Source organism: Pelophylax lessonae (genome assembly GCF_965119305.1).
Source record: "Pelophylax lessonae genome assembly, chromosome: 1".
Lineage (NCBI taxonomy): Eukaryota > Metazoa > Chordata > Amphibia > Anura > Ranidae > Pelophylax > Pelophylax lessonae.
In genome coordinates, this window is record NC_138768.1 from 895,709,124 (window position 1) to 895,729,789 (window position 20,666).

The 20,666-nt window shown below is 51.5% G+C and overlaps 1 protein-coding gene across 1 annotated transcript in view; it reads right to left on the minus strand.

Moving 5' to 3' along the window:
- The window catches only part of LOC309550980 (myosin-IIIb-like), a gene marked incomplete at its 5' end in the record, with an annotated part of 122,881 nt that overhangs the window by 77,803 nt on the left and 24,412 nt on the right, over positions 1–20,666 (minus strand). The window contains 7 exons of the mRNA XM_082251400.1: positions 4,211–4,319; positions 4,838–4,963; positions 5,210–5,303; positions 7,478–7,634; positions 10,971–11,073; positions 11,627–11,729; positions 12,087–12,217. Of these exons, the coding sequence (XP_082107526.1) occupies positions 4,211–4,319; positions 4,838–4,963; positions 5,210–5,303; positions 7,478–7,634; positions 10,971–11,073; positions 11,627–11,729; positions 12,087–12,217 (823 nt within the window). The remainder of the gene's footprint in view (positions 1–4,210; positions 4,320–4,837; positions 4,964–5,209; positions 5,304–7,477; positions 7,635–10,970; positions 11,074–11,626; positions 11,730–12,086; positions 12,218–20,666) is intronic.

The window sequence follows — 20,666 nt, forward strand, 5'->3', positions numbered from 1 at the left end:
CCCCCAGCATTGGCAGATCAATGCAAAGATCTCGGGGTGTAAGGACCATTCCCCCGGAAACATCTGCTGACGACTATTCCCGGAATGAAAAACGGCCGACAGGCATAGAACAAATATTTCCACCAAGGACAGTATCCGATCCACCTTCTTCAGGGCTGACTGACTCGTGGTGCCTCCCTGATGATATAATCCACAACCGTGGCATTGCCGGATTGTACCCTGACAGGGTAACCCCCGAAGTCTGGGCGTCCAGTGCTTTATTGCCTGACAAACTTCTTGGCTTTCCAGGATATTGATAGGAAGACTCTTTTCTACCCAAGACCATTTTCCTTGGACAGTGGCTTCCTCCAAAACTGCTCCCCAGCCAGACAGACTGGCATCTGTAGTCACCGCTTTCCAGACTACTGGAAGAAAGGATTTCCCTCTTTCCAAATTCCTGGCCATCAACCACCAACTTAGACTCTGACGTACCCTTGGTACCAGAGACATGCACCAATCTAAGGCCTGGATTTTTCTGCTCAGGGCTGGCAGAATGTTGTTCTGTAAAGGGCTGGCATGGAATTGAACATAGGGAACTGCTTCCAAAGAGGACACCATCTTCCCTAATAACCTCATGCAAAGACCTACAAAAGGATACTTTTTCATTCTTACGGGCCGAACCAGATCCTTCAGGTCTACAACCTTTCTTGACGGCAAAAATGACCTTTGCAAGTCACATTTTCTAGAAGCTGGACCGGCTGCAATGCTGACTTCGCTAAGTTCAGAATCCAACCCAGACGTTCTAAGAACTGAACTGTCCGGAACACATTCTGGCTTAGAGCGGAAGCTGATCGGGTTATAAGTAACAGATCGTCTAGATTTGCTATTCCTTGAGACCTTAGAGCAGCAAATACTGGGGCTAGGAACTTTGTGAACACTCGTGGAGCTGTGGCCAACCCGAAACACAGAGCCACAAACTGCAAAATGAAGTTTTTCTACAGCAAAACGTAAAAACCTTTGATGGGCCGGAAAGATAGGCAAGTGAAGGTATGCATCCTCGATGTCTATGGATGCTAGAAATTCTCCTCCCTGCAGAGAGGCCATGCCTGAGCGAATTGACTCCATCCAGAAGTGTGAATGTTTAGAAACTGGTTCAGAGGTTTGAGATCCAGAATAGGTCTCACGTCCCTGTTTGGCATGGGGACTACGAAAATATTTGAGTAAAAACCCTTGAATTTTTCAGCGTCCAGAATTTCTGTAATCACTCTTTGTGGTCCAAAGCCAGAAAAAGAGATCTTCTCTGTAGAGGATCTTTAGGTATGTTTGACTTTACAAACTGAGGATGAGGAAACACCCAAAACTCTAGGTTGTACCACTGCGAGATAGTGGAAATAACCTAGTTGTCCTGAATTATTCCCACCCAGACCCCCGAGAACCATAGCAGCTTTCCCCGCAACCACCCAACTGAGTGTGCTGGGAATCCTAAAAGAAGGACGCTTGCTTTTCTTTTTAACTGGAAGCAACGCACTCACCCCCCCCCCCCCCCAAAATCTTTTGGATATATTTATCCAGATTGTCACCAAATAGGCGTTCCCCATGAAAGGGAAAGTCAGACAGCAATTTTTTTTTACACGGCATTTCCGCAGACCAGCTTTTTAGCCACAGGATTCTGCGCATATGAACTGACAAAAGAACAAACCGTGACATTTGTTGTATGGAGTCTTTAAGAGCATCCACTGCAAAACAGAATTTTAGATCTGTCAAATCTTCCACAGACTCTTCTTGAGGAGAAACCGTCTTGGAAACTTGCTTGATACGGTCTTTTAAAGACTGACAAACTCCTACGGCTGCCACTGCTGGTTGTATCACAGACCCTGCAACAGCAAAGGAGGCTTTTAGCAAAGATTCTAACTTCTTATCAGCTGGATCTTTAAAAACCTGGGCTTTATCCACAGGACAAGTTAAACTTTTGTGAGAAGAAATGGAAGCATCCACAGTAGGAATACTCCATTTTCTCGTGAACTTTTCCTCCATTGGATAAAATAGAGAAAACCTTTTGGGAGGAACAAAAATCCTAGGAGGAAGCACAGCTAGGATCCTTTAGTCCTGACGACGGTACAACAGTGCCCCTTCCAGCTGTGCCCCCCCCCCCCACTCCTCTTTCGGGAGGACATTGCTCCAGGCAAGAAAACTTGGAGGTACTAACTTTAGTGTACTCAAGGCTTGTGCCAAGCTATCAGCTTCTCACACACAGCACTGATTATCCCAAAGATACAGAACCTGTCCGTGCCAGTATACATGCACCCAGTGACTCACGCACTGCAACCCCTCCAGCCTCTGACAGAAGCTCGCACGCTGGGAACACTTCCTTAAAAAGTTGCTACATGCAGGTCCGCATCCACGTGCACGCCAATCACATGAAGACACGCCCCCTTCTGGCTCCACGTGCACGTTTGTGCCCATAAATAGCAAAGATTGGTGCGCGGCCGTACTATTCTTCGCCACAGGGATGCCACAGAGGGGGCGAATGTGCGGGCGAATCTGCGCCCAGGTGAAAACCTGCACACCAAGCAACAGGGGGTGAAAGCAGAAGGTAAGAAAACAAGGTACGCTTTGTCACAGCTGATAAACCTACTGCCATCAGGTGGAGACCTAAACATGGCACTTGGTATCTGTAACTCCGAGGAGAACAGTACATACAAATATTTTTAAAGTGAACTTATCATTCCGCTGCAGAATTCTGCTTATAACAAGAATCCAATCTTCACCCATCACGGCGGGTTTCAGTCACTTGTCGACCTTCAAGGACTGGGTCCCCTTGTTTTTTTAGGGGCCACTCCCTTGGACCTGTAGAGCACCCTGCCGGAATGCCTTTGGGGTTGGTTTTACCAAGGGTCCGGATCCCAGGGTCCAGCACCTAAGAAGGTCACATTACAGGCAAAACCTTTTTTCTCCTTTACCGAGGCTCAGGTTCCATCCTTTTAGTCTTCTACTCTTGGATGGACCTGATTGCTGATCCCCTTAGATCAGAGATCTTGATCGGGGTTTGTAGCATAATCTTCTTTCTTCTTCTTTGAAAAAAAACATAACATGGAGAGCTTCTCCAACCGTGACCCTCACCTTTAAGACACTGGCAAAAAAAACGGAGGTACTTCCTGTGTAGGAGGGGTTATATGGGGGGGGGGGGGACTTCCTGTCTTGATTGGTTGCAGTGTCCATTCACCTATAGGTGGCGTATAACCCAGATAGTAATGAATATGACTGCTCTGTGTCCCGCGATGTACGATAATGAACTGTTTGATTGTACTTCAGTAGACACTCCCCAATGTATCTTTACTGATGATACCAATATTACTGAATGGTCACATTTTACATTGCACAGAATGAAATCACGATTTGATAGACATCAGACACGATATCAATCTTCTGCACATTCTCCTTCGGAGAGGTCATGGGACCAATTCACCTTGTGGACATTAAGAGACTCGACATGTTTGGTACCCAGTTAAGACTTTCTTATAGGTTTGGGTGGACATTTGTTATGACTGTCATTTTATCATAGCAGGATTTATAGAATAGAACATGGATGAAATGGGCAGGGCTAGACTCCAAGTAAAGAAGCCACACCCCCATCACTAAAATTACAGTGTAGTGCTACTCTAATCTATGGGAACACGTACCCTCAGACATGCAGAGCAATCATCAGGTAAGTGTGCAAGCCAACACTCAAACCAATGTGCCGATTTACAGTGCAATCCTATGGGAGTACTGGCATGTAGAGCAATGACCGGGTGAGGGAAGTCACATCCCTACCTATGGGAGTACTGACATGTAGAGCAATGACCGGGTGAGGGAAGTCACATCCCTACCTATGGGAGTACTGGCATGTAGAGCAATGACCGGGGGAGGGAAGTCACATCCCTACTAAGGTACCCCAGTACAGTGCGGTGCTACTCTAATCCATGGAAGTTCCCACACTGGGGGGAAGCCATGAACAAGCTTACCTGGAGGTAGCCAAATATGGCTCATTATAGAGAGGACTTAATGCTGGGACATTAATGACACCCCTACAATAATAGCCCCCCCCCTATTCACATTTCCTCTGCCTTCTATACTCCAGTAATATATACCCCAGCCTATTCCCATATCCCAAGGTGCTTCACACTGATTGGTCAGACCGGTGGAAATGTCCAAGAAACCCCCCCCCCCCCCCCAAGCTGACACTTCTTACCCTCTGCCTGCTGCTGGGTGTGTAACCTCCGGATTGTCTCCCCCCGCATCACAGAGATGGTACAGACCAAACAGTCCTGGAGGTCCTCTTCCTCCACTCCAAACTGACCCTGAAAAAAAACAGAAAGTGCAAGATTGAGGGTCTGCAGATCCACAGAACCAGGGACACCCCCTCTGTACCACAATCCCCCCCCCCCAAATCAATTGCCTTCTGTATCCCCACCCCTCATACCTTATCTCAATTCTTCTCTGTACCCCCGACTACCCTGTGTACCCCACTCTCTACAAACCCTCAAACCCACATATCTCCTCGGTACCCCACACTCTACATATCACCCCCCCCTTGTACTGTACCCCCCAACCTTCACCTCAATTCTTCTTTTCTGTAACATGACCACCCTCCATATCACACTCCCTCTGTACCCCCAACCCACGTATCACACCCCTCCCTGTGCCCCCCAACCCTTGTGTCAATTCTCTGCTGTACAAACCACCAATATCCCATCCCCCCTCTGTGCCCCCCACACCTCATTTCTTCTTTTCTGTAACATGACCACCCTCCATATCACACTCCCTCTGTACCGCCAACCGCCCACATATCAATTCTCCCCAACAACGACTCTCTTACCGCAGCAGCTTTCAGCCACCCGCAGGACTCGCCATCCACGGTGACCCCACCGGTGTCCTGAGCAACAAACAGGATGTTCCCTAGAGACAGGACTCCCGAGAGGATGGTTTTCAGGTCTAGCTCCTCCTGTGGGAGGGACAAATGACATCATCAGAATGACTGAGCCATGCTGTATGGGGGGGGGAGGGCGGAGTTCATACCACATATGGCTGATTATGGGCGGAGCTACCTGGGGACTGCAAAACCCAGAAAATTACAGCAATCTGAAGATATCTCCCCAAAAGCCAATCACATATCCCGGGTGGGAAGGAACGTGCTGCGGCCTCGGCCACTTACCTGATAGGGAAATCTCTGGAATGAATTGGTACCAACCTGAGTCTGGAAGCCGACCATACGCATGGCATTGCATAGTGTGTGGTAGCGCTCCGCCCAGTCCCCCAAATACGACTCCTCCTGACCGATGTATCTACAACCAGAGAAGAGGAACCCATTCAGGTACAGGCCTTACTGGCCACATACAATCCACACTGTGGGGGCGGGGCTCACACCGCGGGGGCGGGACTCAAACACTTCTAGCCCAACATCTGTAGATCCAACCCCCTCCACATACATCCAATCAGGCACCAGGTCCCCCCAACGTTGTCCACACTCACCCCCCATTTCCAGCTCACATCCAGGATGGAAGGACTCCAAGGCTGGGAAGATCCCTCGGCTGCAGCCCATCCTCTCCACTGATTGGATGACATGAGTAATGGCGGCAGGACATTCAGTGCGCTTCACAGCCACCCAATGAGTAGAGACAAAACCCTCACAATTTAGCCCCGCCTTCTTTATTGAAGTCCATCCCCTATAACAGCTGGCGGGGGTCACATTATCCTGCCTCCGCCATTTACTTAGAACAGTAAAAAATTTTATTGAAGGTTACAATATAACATAAAACCGAAGGTTGGAGCACATGACGCACACGGAAGCAGAATATGCAATCCATTCAACGCCCGTCACATGGGAGGATCATCATCAATACAAACATTTGTAACCCCTTGGGGGGGGGGGACCTTTAAGAGTAGAGGTCACACTTGAGGAATCAGGCTGGAGGCCTCATCCCCGTGTGATGGTACGGCCCATTAACCCTTTCCTCACCAAGGCTAAGGCAGCCGAGACGCCCTCAGCCCCCGAGGTAAAGAACGTGGACAGCCTACTCACAGCAAGGTGGTGGGGTCGTTGGTCAGGGGCTGGGTCGTTGGTCAGGGGCTGGGTCGTTGGTCAGGGGCTGGGTCGTTGGTCAGGGGCGGGGTCCTGCTGGAACAGCTCCTATGGCTCTGAACCTGGGAAGCAGAGATTCTCTAGGCTTACACAGCACATTAGCAGAATCCGGTCCCCGGGGGACTTCCATAGGCTCCACAGGCCTGTCCCAGTAAGTTCTCCATGTACCGAGACTGGCACAGGCGGCGGGGGCTGAGACACCAACCTACATACATGGGGCACCCACCCGCTCACCGACATACATGGGGCACCCACCCGCTCATCTACATACATGGGGCACCCACCCACTCACCTACATACATGGGGAACCCACCCACTCACCTACATACATGGGGCACCCACCCACCCACCTACATACATAGGGCACCCTCCCACTCACCTACATACATAGGGCACCCTCCCACTCACCGACATACATGGGGCACCCACCCGCTCATCTACATACATGGGGCACCCACCCACTCACCTACATACATGGGGCACCCACCCACTCACCTACATACATGGGGCACCCACCCACTCACCTACATACATAGGGCACCCTCCCACTCACCTACATACATGGGGGACCCACCCGCTCACCTACATACACGGGGCACCCACCCGCTCACCTACATACACGGGGCACTCATCCGCTCACCTACATACATGGGGCACTCATCCGCTCACCTACATACATGGGGCACCCATCCACTCACCTACATACATGGGGCACCCATCCACTCCCCTACATACATGGGGCACCCACCTGCTCACCTACATACATGGGGCACCCATCCGCTCACCTACATACATGGGGCACCCACCCGCTCACCGACATACATGGGGCACCCACCCACTCACCTACATACATGGGGCACCCACCCACTCACCTACATACATGGGGCACCCACCCGCTCACCTACATATATGGGGCACCCACCCACTCACCTACATACATGGGGCACCCACCCACTCACCTACATACATGGGGCACCCACCCGCTCACCTACATACATGGGGCACCCACCCGCTCACCGACATACATGGGGCACCCACCCGCTCACCTACATATATGGGGCACCCACCCACTCACCTACATACATGGGGCACCCACCCACTCACCTACATACATGGGGCACCCACCCGCTCACCTACATACATGGGGCACCCACCCGCTCACCTACATACATGGGGCAACCACCTCCTCACCTACATACATGGGGCACCCACCCACTCACCTACTCACCTACATACATGGGGCACCCACCCGCTCACCTACATACAAGTGGCACCCACCTCCTCACCTACATACATGGGGCACCCACCCGCTCACCTACATACAAGTGGCACCCACCTCCTCACCTACATACATGGGGCACCCACCCACTGACCTACCTGTACATGGAGGGCTGTAGAAGGCCGTACACTTCCCGCTCTTCCTCTGGACAACCAAACAGCATGTAGTAGAAGACGTGGAAGTTGCGCTCCCCGGAGTCCTGGTGAGTCACCCGGGATTTCTCCAGGAGATACTCGTTAATCTTCGCTCCTTTCACTGCAACCGAGAGACCAATCAACCATAAAGAAGAGCGACCAATGAGAACACAAAAAAGAGCCAGCAAAGAGGACCTCTACAATGAGCTCCTCACCACAAAGAGGACCTCTACCTCTACAATGAGATCCTCGCCTCAAAGGGGACCTGTGCCTCTACAATGAGTTCCTCGTCTCAAAGGGGACCTGTACCTCTACAATGAGTTCCTCGTCTCAAAGGGGACCTGTACCTCTACAATGTGTTCTTTATCAAAAAGAAGAAATGTACCCCTTTAATGACTTCCTCACCAAGAGGAAGAACTGTACTTCTACAATAGGGAAAGATTGGATAATTCAAATACGAATAACAGGGGTGAAGAATTGTCCACTCTAGGGATGAATGGTGGGGTAATGGTCTGATCTAAGGATGAATGGTGGGGTAATGGTCTGATCTAGGGATGAATGGTGGGGTAATGGTCGGATCTAGGGATGAATGGTGGAGTAATGGTCGGATCTAGGGATGAATGGTGGGGTAATGGTCTGATCTAGGGATGAATGGTGGGGTAATGGTCGGATCTAGGGATGAATGGTGGGGTAATGGTCGGATCTAGGGATGAATGGTGGAGTAATGGTCAGATCTAAGGATGAATGGTGGGGTAATGGTCAGATCTAAGGATGAATGGTGGGGTAATGGTCTGATCTAGGGATGAATGGTGGGGTAATGGTCGAATCTAGGGATGAATGGTGGAGTAATGGTCGGATCTAAGGATTAATGGTGGGGTAATGGTCTGATCTAGGGATGAACGGTGGGGTAATGGTCTGATCTAGGGATGAATGGTGGGGTAATGGTCGGATCTTGGGATGAATGGTGGGGTAATGGTCGGATCTAGGGATGAATGGTGGGGTAATGGTCGGATCTAGGGATGAATGGTGGAGTAATGGTCAGATCTAAGGATGAATGGTGGGGTAATGGTCTGATCTAGGGATGAATGGTGGGGTAATGGTCGGATCTAGGGATGAATAGTGCAGTTATGGTCTGATCTAGGGATGAATGGTGGAGTAATTGTCGGATCTGGGGATGAATGGCTGAGCTCCGACACCAGGACATTCATCACCCCACTGACCCCTGACACCGGGACATTACTCCTCCCACTGACCCCTGATATTCATCCTCCCACTGACCTCCGACACCAGGACATTACTCCTCCCACTGACCCCTGACATTCATCCTCCTACTGACCTCCGGACACCGGGACATTCATCACCCCCACTGACCCCTGACACAGGGACATTCCTCTTCCCACTGACCTCCGACACCGGGACATTCCTCCTCCCACTGACCTCCGACACCGGGACATTCCTCCTCCCACTGACCTGCGACACCGGGACATTCCTCTTCCCACTGACCTCCGACACCGGGACATTCCTCCTCCCACTGACCTGCGACACCGGGACATTCCTCCTCCCACTGACCTGCGACACCGGGACATTCCTCCTCCCACTGACCTCCGACACCGGGATATTCCTCCTCCCACTGACCTCCGACACCGGGACATTCCTCCTCCCACTGACCTCCGACACAGGGACATTCCTCCTCCCACTGACCTCCGACACCGGGACATTCCTCCTCCCACTGACCCCGGACATTCATCCTCCCACTCACCTCCGACACCGGGACATTCATCCTTCCACTGACCTCCGACACCGGGACATTCCACCTCCCACTGACCTCCGACACCGGGACATTCATCCTTCCACTGACCCCCGACACCGGGACATTCATCCTCCCACTGACCTCCGACACCGGGACATTCCACCTCCCACTGACCTCCGACACCGGGACATTCATCACCCCCACTGACCCCTGACACAGGGACATTCCTCCTCCCACTGACCTCCGACACCGGGACATTCCTCCTCCCACTGACCTCCGACACCAGGACATTACTCCTCCCACTGACCCCTGACATTCATCCTCCTACTGACCTCCGGACACCGGGACATTCATCACCCCCACTGACCCCTGACACAGGGACATTCCTCTTCCCACTGACCTCCGACACCGGGACATTCCTCCTCCCACTGACCTGCGACACCGGGACATTCCTCTTCCCACTGACCTCCGACACCGGGACATTCCTCCTCCCACTGACCTGCGACACCGGGACATTCCTCCTCCCACTGACCTGCGACACCGGGACATTCCTCCTCCCACTGACCTCCGACACCGGGATATTCCTCCTCCCACTGACCTCCGACACCGGGATATTCCTCCTCCCACTGACCTCTGACACCGGGACATTCCTCCTCCCACTGACCTCCGACACAGGGACATTCCTCCTCCCACTGACCTCCGACACCGGGACATTCCTCCTCCCACTGACCCCTGACATTCATCCTCCCACTCACCTCCGACACCGGGACATTCATCCTTCCACTGACCTCCGACACCGGGACATTCCACCTCCCACTGACCTCCGACACCGGGACATTCATCCTTCCACTGACCCCCGACACCGGGACATTCATCCTCCCACTGACCTCCGACACCGGGACATTCCACCTCCCACTGACCTCCGACACCGGGACATTCATCACCCCCACTGACCCCTGACACAGGGACATTCCTCCTCCCACTGACCTCCGACACCGGGACATTCCTCCTCCCACTGACCTCCGACACCGGGACATTCCTCCTCCCACTGACCTTCGACACTGGGACATTCCTCCTCCCACTGACCCCTGACATTCATCCTTCCACTGACCCCTGACACCGGGACATTCCACCTCCCACTGACCTCCGACACCGGGGCATTCATCACCCCCACTGACCCCTGACACCGGGATATTCATCCTCCCACTGACCCCTGACATTCATCCTCCCACTGACCCCTGACACCGGGACATTCCTCCTCCCACTGACCTCCGACACCGGGACATTACTCCTCCCACTGACCCCTGACACAGGGACATCCTCCCACTGATCTCTGACACCGAGACATTAATCACCCCTACTGACCCCTGACACAGGGACATTTCTCACCCCCACTGACCCCTGACATTCATCCTCCCACTGACCCCTGACACCGGGACATTCCTTCTCCCATTGACCCCTGACACTGGGACATTCATCCTCCCACTGACCCCTGAAACCGGGACATTTATCACCCCAACTGACCCCTGAAATTTATCCCCCCACGGACCACCATCATTGGAGTATTTGGAAGGTTCCAGAAATGTAGGTGACAGCTGTGTACCGGAATGACAGGTAGAAAGTATGACATCACAGCTCTGTACTCCTCCCCAATATCCAGCTCCTCCTCTGAGGTGCCGTTCTACGGATGGTGGAGATGCGTCTTACCGTTTTCCTGGCTGAACCGTAACTGGATGTATTTCCCAAACCGGCTGCTGTTCTGGTTCATCACCGTCTGTGCGTTTCCAAACGCCTCTAACAGCGGATTCACCTGCAGAACACCAACAAGCGGAAACGTGGCCAAAGCATGGAAGATCCACAGCGGCGTCACCCACAATCCCCATCACCCAATAAGACCAAATGAGATATTCCTTCTACATTACTAATTCTACAGGACGCATGTGGGATCTATAGTACATAGAGGCCCACCCACTAGATGACTAAACCCCCCATCATATGGCTACACCAGTTCAGAGTCCTTTTACCCCACTGAAGTCAGTCCATATTTCAAACACTGGCCCACCATGACCACTCCACAGTATCCCCAACCCCCCCACCACCCTAAAGCCGGTCCATAGTTCAAACACAGGCCCACTATGACTATTCTAAGGCCGTCCACAGTCCCACCACCACCACACCAAAGCCAGTCCATAGTTCAAACACTGACCCACTATGACTATTCCCATGCCGTCCTCAGTCCCCCCACCACACCAAAGCCAGTCCACAGTTCAAACATTGCTCCTTCCAGCTCTATGTACAGTGCTCCCTTCCCCCTCTATGAACGGTGCCCCCTTCCTCCCATGATACCCCAGGGGGTAACGTACCTGCAGAATCTGCTGGCATAGTTGGCTGTTTCCGCGGCTCCGTCTCACCAGGTGTCGGAGGAGGAGTTTGGTGCTCTCTGTCTTTCCAGCACCGCTGTCACCGCTGAAAACACAAAGAAATCCCATTTACACAAACCTGATTGGCTGAGGAAGCAGGGTCCCCGAGGGGGAAGAAGTCCCCCCCCCCCGTGGCGGGGTCCCCAAGGGGAAGAAGTCCTCCCTCGTGGCAGGGTCTCCGAAGGGGAAGAAGTCCTCCCCTGTGGCGGGGTCCCCAAGGGGAAGAAGTCCTCCCTCGTGGCGGGGTCCCCGAAGGGGAAGAAGTCCTCCCCCGTGGCGGGGTCCCCGAAGGGGAAGAAGTCCTCCCCCGTGGCGGGGTCCCCGAAGGGGAAGAAGTCCTCCCCCCTGGCGGGGATGTTTCTGCTCTCATATTATATACAGTATAAAGGGGAACTCCGATAACCTGATCACAATAGTCTGATTCCGGGAGGAGCTCGTCTGATTGGATTGTAGATTCCGGTACGCACGATCGGCCACAGCGAATATGTGCGGAGGAAGAGATCTGATTGGCTGGGAGCTGTACGTATCCGATACCTGCAGGGAGGATGGAAAGTGTATGAGGAGGAACTCTGGACAAAGAGAAGATGACATCAAATGTATCCACACATATTACACCATAAAGAAACCTCGGGGGATGGGCCGCTGTTTTAGAGGGGGGGGGGGGAGGGAGGAAGGAAGGAAGGAAGGAAGGAAGGAAGGAAGGAAGGAAGGGAGATGTGACGGGAGTCACTTTGGTTGAGGGGTCTGTGGAACCCAGCTTACCTTAGAGAGGTTGGGAAATCCCTGTTTCCGCCCCCTAGGCTCCTCTTATGTGTAAGTCTCCCTGTGTCTATTAGGGACACAGGGTGACCAAGAAAATGATGGACTTAATGGAGACTGAGAATATGGTTTGGATTACTCAAATGGGACAGTAATAATTATCAACAATATATCTCAAAGAATATATGAAGACTCTGGGACTCTAGACCTAGCTGCCTATTGCCGATAAGGCTTCACACAGTCAGACTCCTAGCAGATGCGAATATCATCAGCTCAACCCCCTGTCTTCCAGACATCGTAATTATGCTGATTTACTTTGTGTTTACACTTATAATAATGTGGATCATATTTTGTTTTAGCCTTGTTGCCGGCAGTTTGGTCCTCCAAGTTGGTTTAAGTGCTCTGAGTTAATTAGCATGTGAATGATAACCTTGTCTAGATGGGATTAGCCATGAGTCAGCTGTACCTCGTTATCTAATCATTGTGTGATGTTTTGGGTAAATATTTGGCTCATTCTTCATGTAGTGACTGACATACTTCTCAAGTGTATAAAAGTCTCTGCTCGGCCTTTTGGCTAAGATCAAGTGTAGTATCTGTTCTTATCAGTTTGAACGGAGCGAGAAAGCCGGAATGTCCTGAGCCGGTTAGTACTGCTTCGGGATGTAATTAGTAAAGGAATGGGGATGGTGGTTGGAGGGCCTTTTCCTCCTGGGTTGAATCTGTCCCCAGTTGAAGGCAGGCTCTCCCTAAGCTGTCTAAATTCTGATACCTCAATAAAGAGATTATTCTCCCGCTCTACAAGACTCTGGTCCGGCCACATCTGGAGTATGCTGTCCAGTTCTGGGCACCGGTCCTCAGGAAGGATGTGCTGGAACTGGAGAGAGTCCAGAGAAGGGCAACAAAAATAATTAGGGGAATGGAGGACATCAGCTATGAGGAAAGACTACAAGCACTGAACTTATTCTCTCTGGAGAAGAGACGATTGAGGGGGGATATGATATAAATGTACAAATACTGTACTGGTGACCCTAGCATAAGGAACAAACTATTCAGAGAAAGGAGATACAATAAGACACGTGGCCACTCACTAAAACTAGAGGAAAGGCGGTTTAACCTTAAAGTGCGTAAGGGGTTCTTCACTGTAAGAGCAGTAAGGATGTGGAATTCTCTTCCACAAGCAGTCGTATCAGCAGGGAGCATCGATAGTTTCAAAAAACTATTAGATGGACACCTTAAAGACCACAACATACAGGGGTATACAATGTACGGTTAAAAGCAAACACACACACGCATCATAGGTTGAACTGGATGGACTGATGTCTTTTTTCAACCTTACTAACTATGTAACTATGTAACTATGTAACCTCCTGTTAGGGATGGGGCTGCATTGGTCTGGCCGAAGGCTGGGACCCGAAAGAAGCCCGTGGTGTACGAGCCCCTGGGGTGGCAGCCCAGGGGTGTCTTAATTCTCACAGGTGGGGGAGCTCATCTTGAGTGTTTTGGCACCTTGGTCACTGCTCTTACACACCTGCCTCTAGGGACAGGCCTTTTGGCCGGAACCAGAGGAATTTTTTTATCCCTGGCCGATGGGCCTGTCAAGGTCTTGCTCGACACCAATGCACTTCCCCACTTCCCTTTCCCCATTCTCTTGTGTTTTTTTCTTTGTAGTTTGTCACTTTCTATCTCACTTTTTTAACGATGAGTAGGGTGTGGGTCCTCGGGCCTACATTGAAAGTCTTGGGAGGAGTTGGATATGGCCTTCTGGCTTAGTTCGCCCTCTCTCATGGGGTCTCCCTTCGGGGGAAGCCCCACCTAGTACTTGGGGAGGGCTGTTTCGGCAGTCCTCCCAGAGAACGAGGTTTGCCTGGTTTCGGCCGGGCAGACCAGTGAGTACCTCAGTCCCTGTCAGGGGTCTTGCGCCCCGGGGGATCAAGGTCAGGGTCAGTCCTCTTCGGAGGTGGACCATCCGCACACCCTGTGCACTTTTTGTGTTTCTCACGTTTGCGTGTGTGCACTTTTTTATACACCGGCTGTTAGTTCGAGTGTTCACACACCCCGGCATTAGAAAAAAAAAAAGTCTATAAAAGTCTGTTTCTTGTTCAATAAAGAGTTGATGTTTTTCAGATCCATACAAGCTAAGTTGTCGGCTAGCTTTGTATGGGGGCAGCTGGAATCTCTATAGATGTTTAACACTGGAGGAAGCCGTATACTGAGAGAAGTCCACAAACACAGTGTGGGTTGAAGTTTCGTTACAGGGGGATTTCAAGCTTCAGATGAGGGGGGAGCTCAGCAGTGTGATGCCATTCTTAGACCAATAAGTGGGGTGAGGTGGGATGGGGTGGAATGGGGTGGAATGGGATGAGGTGGGGTATAAAGAGCAATGGGAGTGTCATAAATCACAACTCTAGCTGAACAGAACTGAATCCAGTACCACAACACCAGACTCCCCAAAACACCCCTCCTCTGTCCTCCCCTCTGTACCCCAACACCAGCCTCCCCAATACACCCCTCCTCTGTCCTCCCCTTTGTACCCCAACACCAGACTCCCCAATACACCCCTCCTCTGTACCACAACATCAGACTCCCCAATACACCACTCCTCTGTCCTCCCCTCTGTACCACAACACCAGACTCCCCAATAAACCACTCCTCTGTCCTCCCCTCTGTACCCCAACACCAGACTCCCCAATACACCACTCCTCTGTCCTCCCCTCTGTACCCCAACACCAGACTCCCCAAAACACCACTCCTCTGTCCTCCCCTCTGTACCCCAACACCAGACTCCCCAATACACGACTCCTCTGTCCTCCCCTCTGTACCACAACACCAGACTCCCCAATACACCACTCCTCTGTCCTCCCCTCTGTACCCCAACCCCAGACTCCCCAAAACACCACTCCTCTGTCCTCCCCTCTGTACCCTAACACCAGACTCCCCAATACACCACTCCTCTGTCCTCCCCTCTGTACCCCAACACCAGACTCCCCAATACACCACTCCTCTGTCCTCCCCTCTGTACCACAACACCAGACTCCCCAATACACGACTCCTCTGTCCTCCCCTCTGTACCACAACACCAGACTCCCCAATACACCACTCCTCTGTCCTCCCCTCTGTACCCCAACCCCAGACTCCCCAAAACACCACTCCTCTGTCCTCCCCTCTGTACCCTAACACCAGACTCCCGAATACACCACTCCTCTGTCCTCCCCTCTGTACCCCAATACCAGACTCCCCAAAACACCACTCCTCTGTCCTCCCCTCTGTACCCCAACACCAGACTCCCCAATACACCCCTCCTCTGTCCTCCCCACTGTACCCCAAATTTACTGGAAAAGGAAGAATGATATTTGTATAGTTTGGGGTACAGAGAGGTGACACCGGAGCCCCCATGCTGATATATCTGCAGGTGGTGCTGACCTTCTCAGCTTGATGCCCCCCTATGCCCGGGTCAGTAATGGGGACCCCTCTGCATGTTCCCCCTCCAAATTTTTTGCCTGTTTATTATGTATTCGGTCTGACCAGACTATCGAGGTTGAGCAGCCCTCCCCACCCCCCACACACACCTGTACTCAATCAGTGTCCACCATCAAGTGGATATAGGAGGAGTCCCCTGTAGTGCATTTGCACATTTTTCCCAGCAAGGAGTATTATCTCCAAGGGTTAGAAAGGCTGGATTCATCTCTTTTTCATGGATAGTGTAGGACCCACTGATAATGGGGTACTTTGACGCAGTAGTGGGCTTGAGCACGATATGGCCATATGGTGGGACCAAACCCCCATTTTTATTTATGGACTCTCTTCAGATTTGGTAGTTATTTCTTTTGCATTTGCGCGCTATTCTTTTTTAATATACATGTCTTTTGGTTCATAGCTGCAGCAGCTTTAGAAATACATGGGTATGCTCCCCCAAATTTTTTGCCTGTTTATTATGTTCCCCCTCCATGGCTGTCACATGACCAGCTGACACCTCTATTTCCAGTAAATTCAGGGGGGCGGAGTCACGCTGCAATCAGGTGATGATGTCACAGAACAAAGGTGAGGAGGAAGATTTCAGGTTTTTCTTGCAGAGAATTCTTCCCGTAGACAGATAACATTCCACAACCTCAGCCACTTGAAGCCGCTCCCCTCCCCCACCTCCCCAACATGCCAGGTCCTTCCTGATCTACAATCTCCCTCCCCTACCTCCCCAACATGCCAAGTCCTTCACTGATCTACAATCTCCCTCCCCCTACCTCCCCAACATGCCGGGTCCTTCACTGATCTACAATCTCCCTCCCCCTACCTCCCCAAAATGCCGGGTCCTTCACTGATCTACAATCTCCCTCCCCTACTTCCCCAACCCGCCGGGTCCTTCACTGATCTACAATCCCCCTCCCTCACCTCACCAACATGCCGGGTCCTTCACTGATCTACAATCCCCTCCCCCAACTCACCAACATGCCGGGTCCTTCACTGATCTACAACCCCCCTCCCCAACATGCTGGGTCCTTCACTGATCTACAATCCCCCCTATCCCCAACATTCCAGGTCCTTCACCCACCAGCCAGTCACAGGACTCCCACCAGAGCCGCACCAGGAGATCCCGGAACCCCAGAAGAGCCGCATCCTCACATACTGCCCATTTCCTTCCCCATCTAATGAAGGTGAAAGGAGGGGGAGGGGTTTGTAGTCAGGAGACCAGTCTAGGGTGACCACCATGGCCCCTCCATAGATGTACAGGAAGTGTTGTCATCAAGAACAGGAAGTGTGTTACTGGCAGGACCACCAGGTGAGGCACATCGGAGGAGGGGAAATCTGCAGCCTATGACATTGATGTATAGATATGTAAATTCTACCTCTGCCGAGTCTCAGGTAATCTGCAGATAAAAGCACACACCTGAGAACAGGTAAGATGCAGCTCATGGCATTGATCAGTCGAGTCTCAGGTAATCTGCAGATAAAAGCACACACCTGAGAACAGGTAAGATGCAGCTCATGGCATTGATCAGTCGAGTCTCAGGTAATCTCCAGGTAAAGCACACACCTGAGAACAGGTAAGATGCAGCTCATGGCATTGATCAGTCGAGTCTCAGGTAATCTCCAGGTAAAGCACACACCTGAGAACAGGTAAGATGCAGCTCATGGCATTGATCAGTCGAGTCTCAGGTAATCTCCAGGTAAAGCACACACCTGAGAACAGGTAAGATGCAGCTCATGGCACTGATCAGCCGAGTCTCAGGTAATCTCCAGGTAAAGCACACACCTAAGAACAGGTAAGATGCAGCTCATGGCATTGATCAGTCGAGTCTCAGGTAATCTCCAGGTAAAGCACACACCTGAGAACAGGTAAAATGTAGTATAATGACACTGATCATCTGAGTCTCAGGTAATCTCCAGGTAAAGCACACACCTGAGAACAGGTAAGATGCAGCTCATGGCATTGATCAGTCGAGTCTCAGGTAATCTCCAGGTAAAGCACACACCTGAGAACAGGTAAGATGTAGCTCATGGCATTGATCAGCTGAGTCTCAGGTAATCTCCAGGTAAAGCACACACCTGAGAACAGGTAACATGTAGTATAATGACACTGATCAGCCAAATCTCAGGTAATCTGCAGGTAAAGCACACCTGAGAACAGGTAAGATGCAGCTCATGGCATTGATCAGCTGAGTCTCAGGCAATCTGCAGGTAAAGCACACACCTCAGGACACGTAAACTACAATGCACAGCATTGATCAGCCTAATCTGCATGTAAAGCAAACCTGAGGACAGGTAGATTGCAGTCTGACACTGATAAGCCGAGTCTTAGCTGATCTCCACGTAAAGCACACTTCTAAGCACAGGTAAGATGCAGCTTATGCCATTGATCAGCTAAATCTCAGGTAAAGCACACACCTGAGGACAGGTAGGTTGCAGTCTATGACACTAATCAGCCGAATCTCAGGTAATCTGCAGATAAAGCACACAGCCGTGGACAGGTAGGTTGCAGTCTAGGATATGATCAGCTGAGTGGTAATTTGCAGGTAAAGCACACACCTGAGGAATGGTAGGTTGCAGTCCATTACACTGATCAGCCGAGTCTCAGTTAACATCCAGGTAAAGCACACACCTGAGGAAAAGCAAGCTGTAGTCCATGGCATTGAACCACCTAGTCTCAGGTGATCTGAAGGAAAAGCACACACCTAAGATCAGGTAGGTTGCAGTGCATAAAACTGATCAGCCAAGCCTCAGGTAATCTGCAGGTAAAGCACACACCTGAGGACACGTAGGCTACAACCTCTGGCATTGATTAGGGCCAAGTCTCAGGTATAAGCTGCAGGTAAGGCACACACCTGAGAACAGGTAAGATGCAGCTTATGTCATTGATCAGCCGAGTCTCAGGTAACCTGCAGGCAAAGCACACACCTCAGGACAGGTAGGTTGCAGTTCACAACACTGATCAGCTGAGTCTCAGGTAATCTCCAGGTATAGTACACCTGAGGACAGGTAGGCTGTAGTACATGACATTAATAAGCCTAGTCTCCGGTAACCTGCAGGTAAAGCACACACCTCAGGACAGGTAGGTTGCAGTCCTTGGCACGGATTAGGTGAGTCTCAGGTAATCTGCAGGTAAGGTACACACCTGAGGACAGGTAGATTTCAGTCTATGACACTATAAAACCAAGTCTCAGGTAATCTCCAGGTATAGCACACCTGAGGACAGGTAGGTTTCAGTCTATGACACTAATAAACTGAGTCTCAGCAAATCTGCAGGTAAGGTACACACCTGAGGACAGGTAGGGTGTAGTCCATGGCACTGATTAGCTGAGTTTTAGGCCCTTTCACACTTCCTGCTGTCAGTGGTCTCAGTTTATCTCAGCGGGGGATTGATCCGGCGATCCCCCACTGAGCAGGCGAATGGGCTCCATTCTGTGTGCGGAGATGGGGGGTGTCAGATCCCCGCTCTTCTCTATGGGGGAATCAGATGAGAACGGACCGTCTGCCCATTCTGATCCGATCCGCTGGACGGATGGAAAATAGGGTTTCCAGGCATGACTCCGCTGACATCCGCCCCCCATAGAGATGCATGGGGCATCCGTTCAGATGTGCCTGAAAAACTGACAGGCAGATCTGAACGGTCCACCTGTGTGAAAGGGGCCTAAGGTAATATCCAGGTAAAGCACAAAAGCACAGGCTGGATGCAGTCCATGGCACGGATTAGGCGAGTCTCAGGTAATCTGCAGGTAAAGCACACACCTGAGGACAGGTGGGTTGCAGTCCTTGGCATGGATTAGGCGAGTCTCAGGTAATCTGCAGGTAAAGCACACACCTGGGGACAGGTAGGTTGCAGTCCATGGCAGGGATTAGGTGAGTCTCAGGTAAAGCACACACCTGGGGACAGGTAGGTTGCAGTCCTTGGCATGGATTAGGAGAGTCTCAGGTAAAGCACACACCTGGGGACAGGTAGGTTGCAGTCCATGGCAGGGATTAGGTGAGTCTCAGGTAAAGCACACACCTGGGGACAGGTAGGTTGCAGTCCATGGCAGGGATTAGGTGAGTCTCAGGTAATCTGCAGGTAAAGCACACACCTGAGGACAGGTAGGTTGCAGTCCTTGGCATGGATTAGGAGAGTCTCAGGTAATCTGCAGGTAAAGCACACACCTGAGGACAGGTAGGTTGCAGTCCTTGGCATGGATTAGGAGAGTCTCAGGTAATCTGCAGGTAAAGCACACACCTGAGGACAGGTAGGTTGCAGTCCTTGGCATGGATTAGGAGAGTCTCAGGTAATCTGCAGGTAAAGCACACACCTGGGGACAGGTAGGTTGCAGTCCATGGCAGGGATTAGGTGAGTCTCAGGTAATCTGCAGGTAAAGCACACACCTGAGGACAGGTAGGTTGCAGTCCTTGGCATGGATTAGGAGAGTCTCAGGTAATCTGCAGGTAAAGCACACACCTGAGGACAGGTAGGTTGCAGTCCTTGGCATGGATTAGGAGAGTCTCAGGTAATCTGCAGGTAAAGCACACACCTGGGGACAGGTAGGTTGCAGTCCATGGCAGGGATTAGGTGAGTCTCAGGTAAAGCACACACCTGGGGACAGGTAGGTTGCAGTCCATGGCAGGGATTAGGTGAGTCTCAGGTAAAGCACACACCTGGGGACAGGCAAGTTGCAGTCCATGGCACGGATTAGGTGAGTCTCAGGTAGTCTGCAGATAAAGCACACACCTGAGGACAGGTAGGTTGCAGTCCTTGGCATGGATTAGG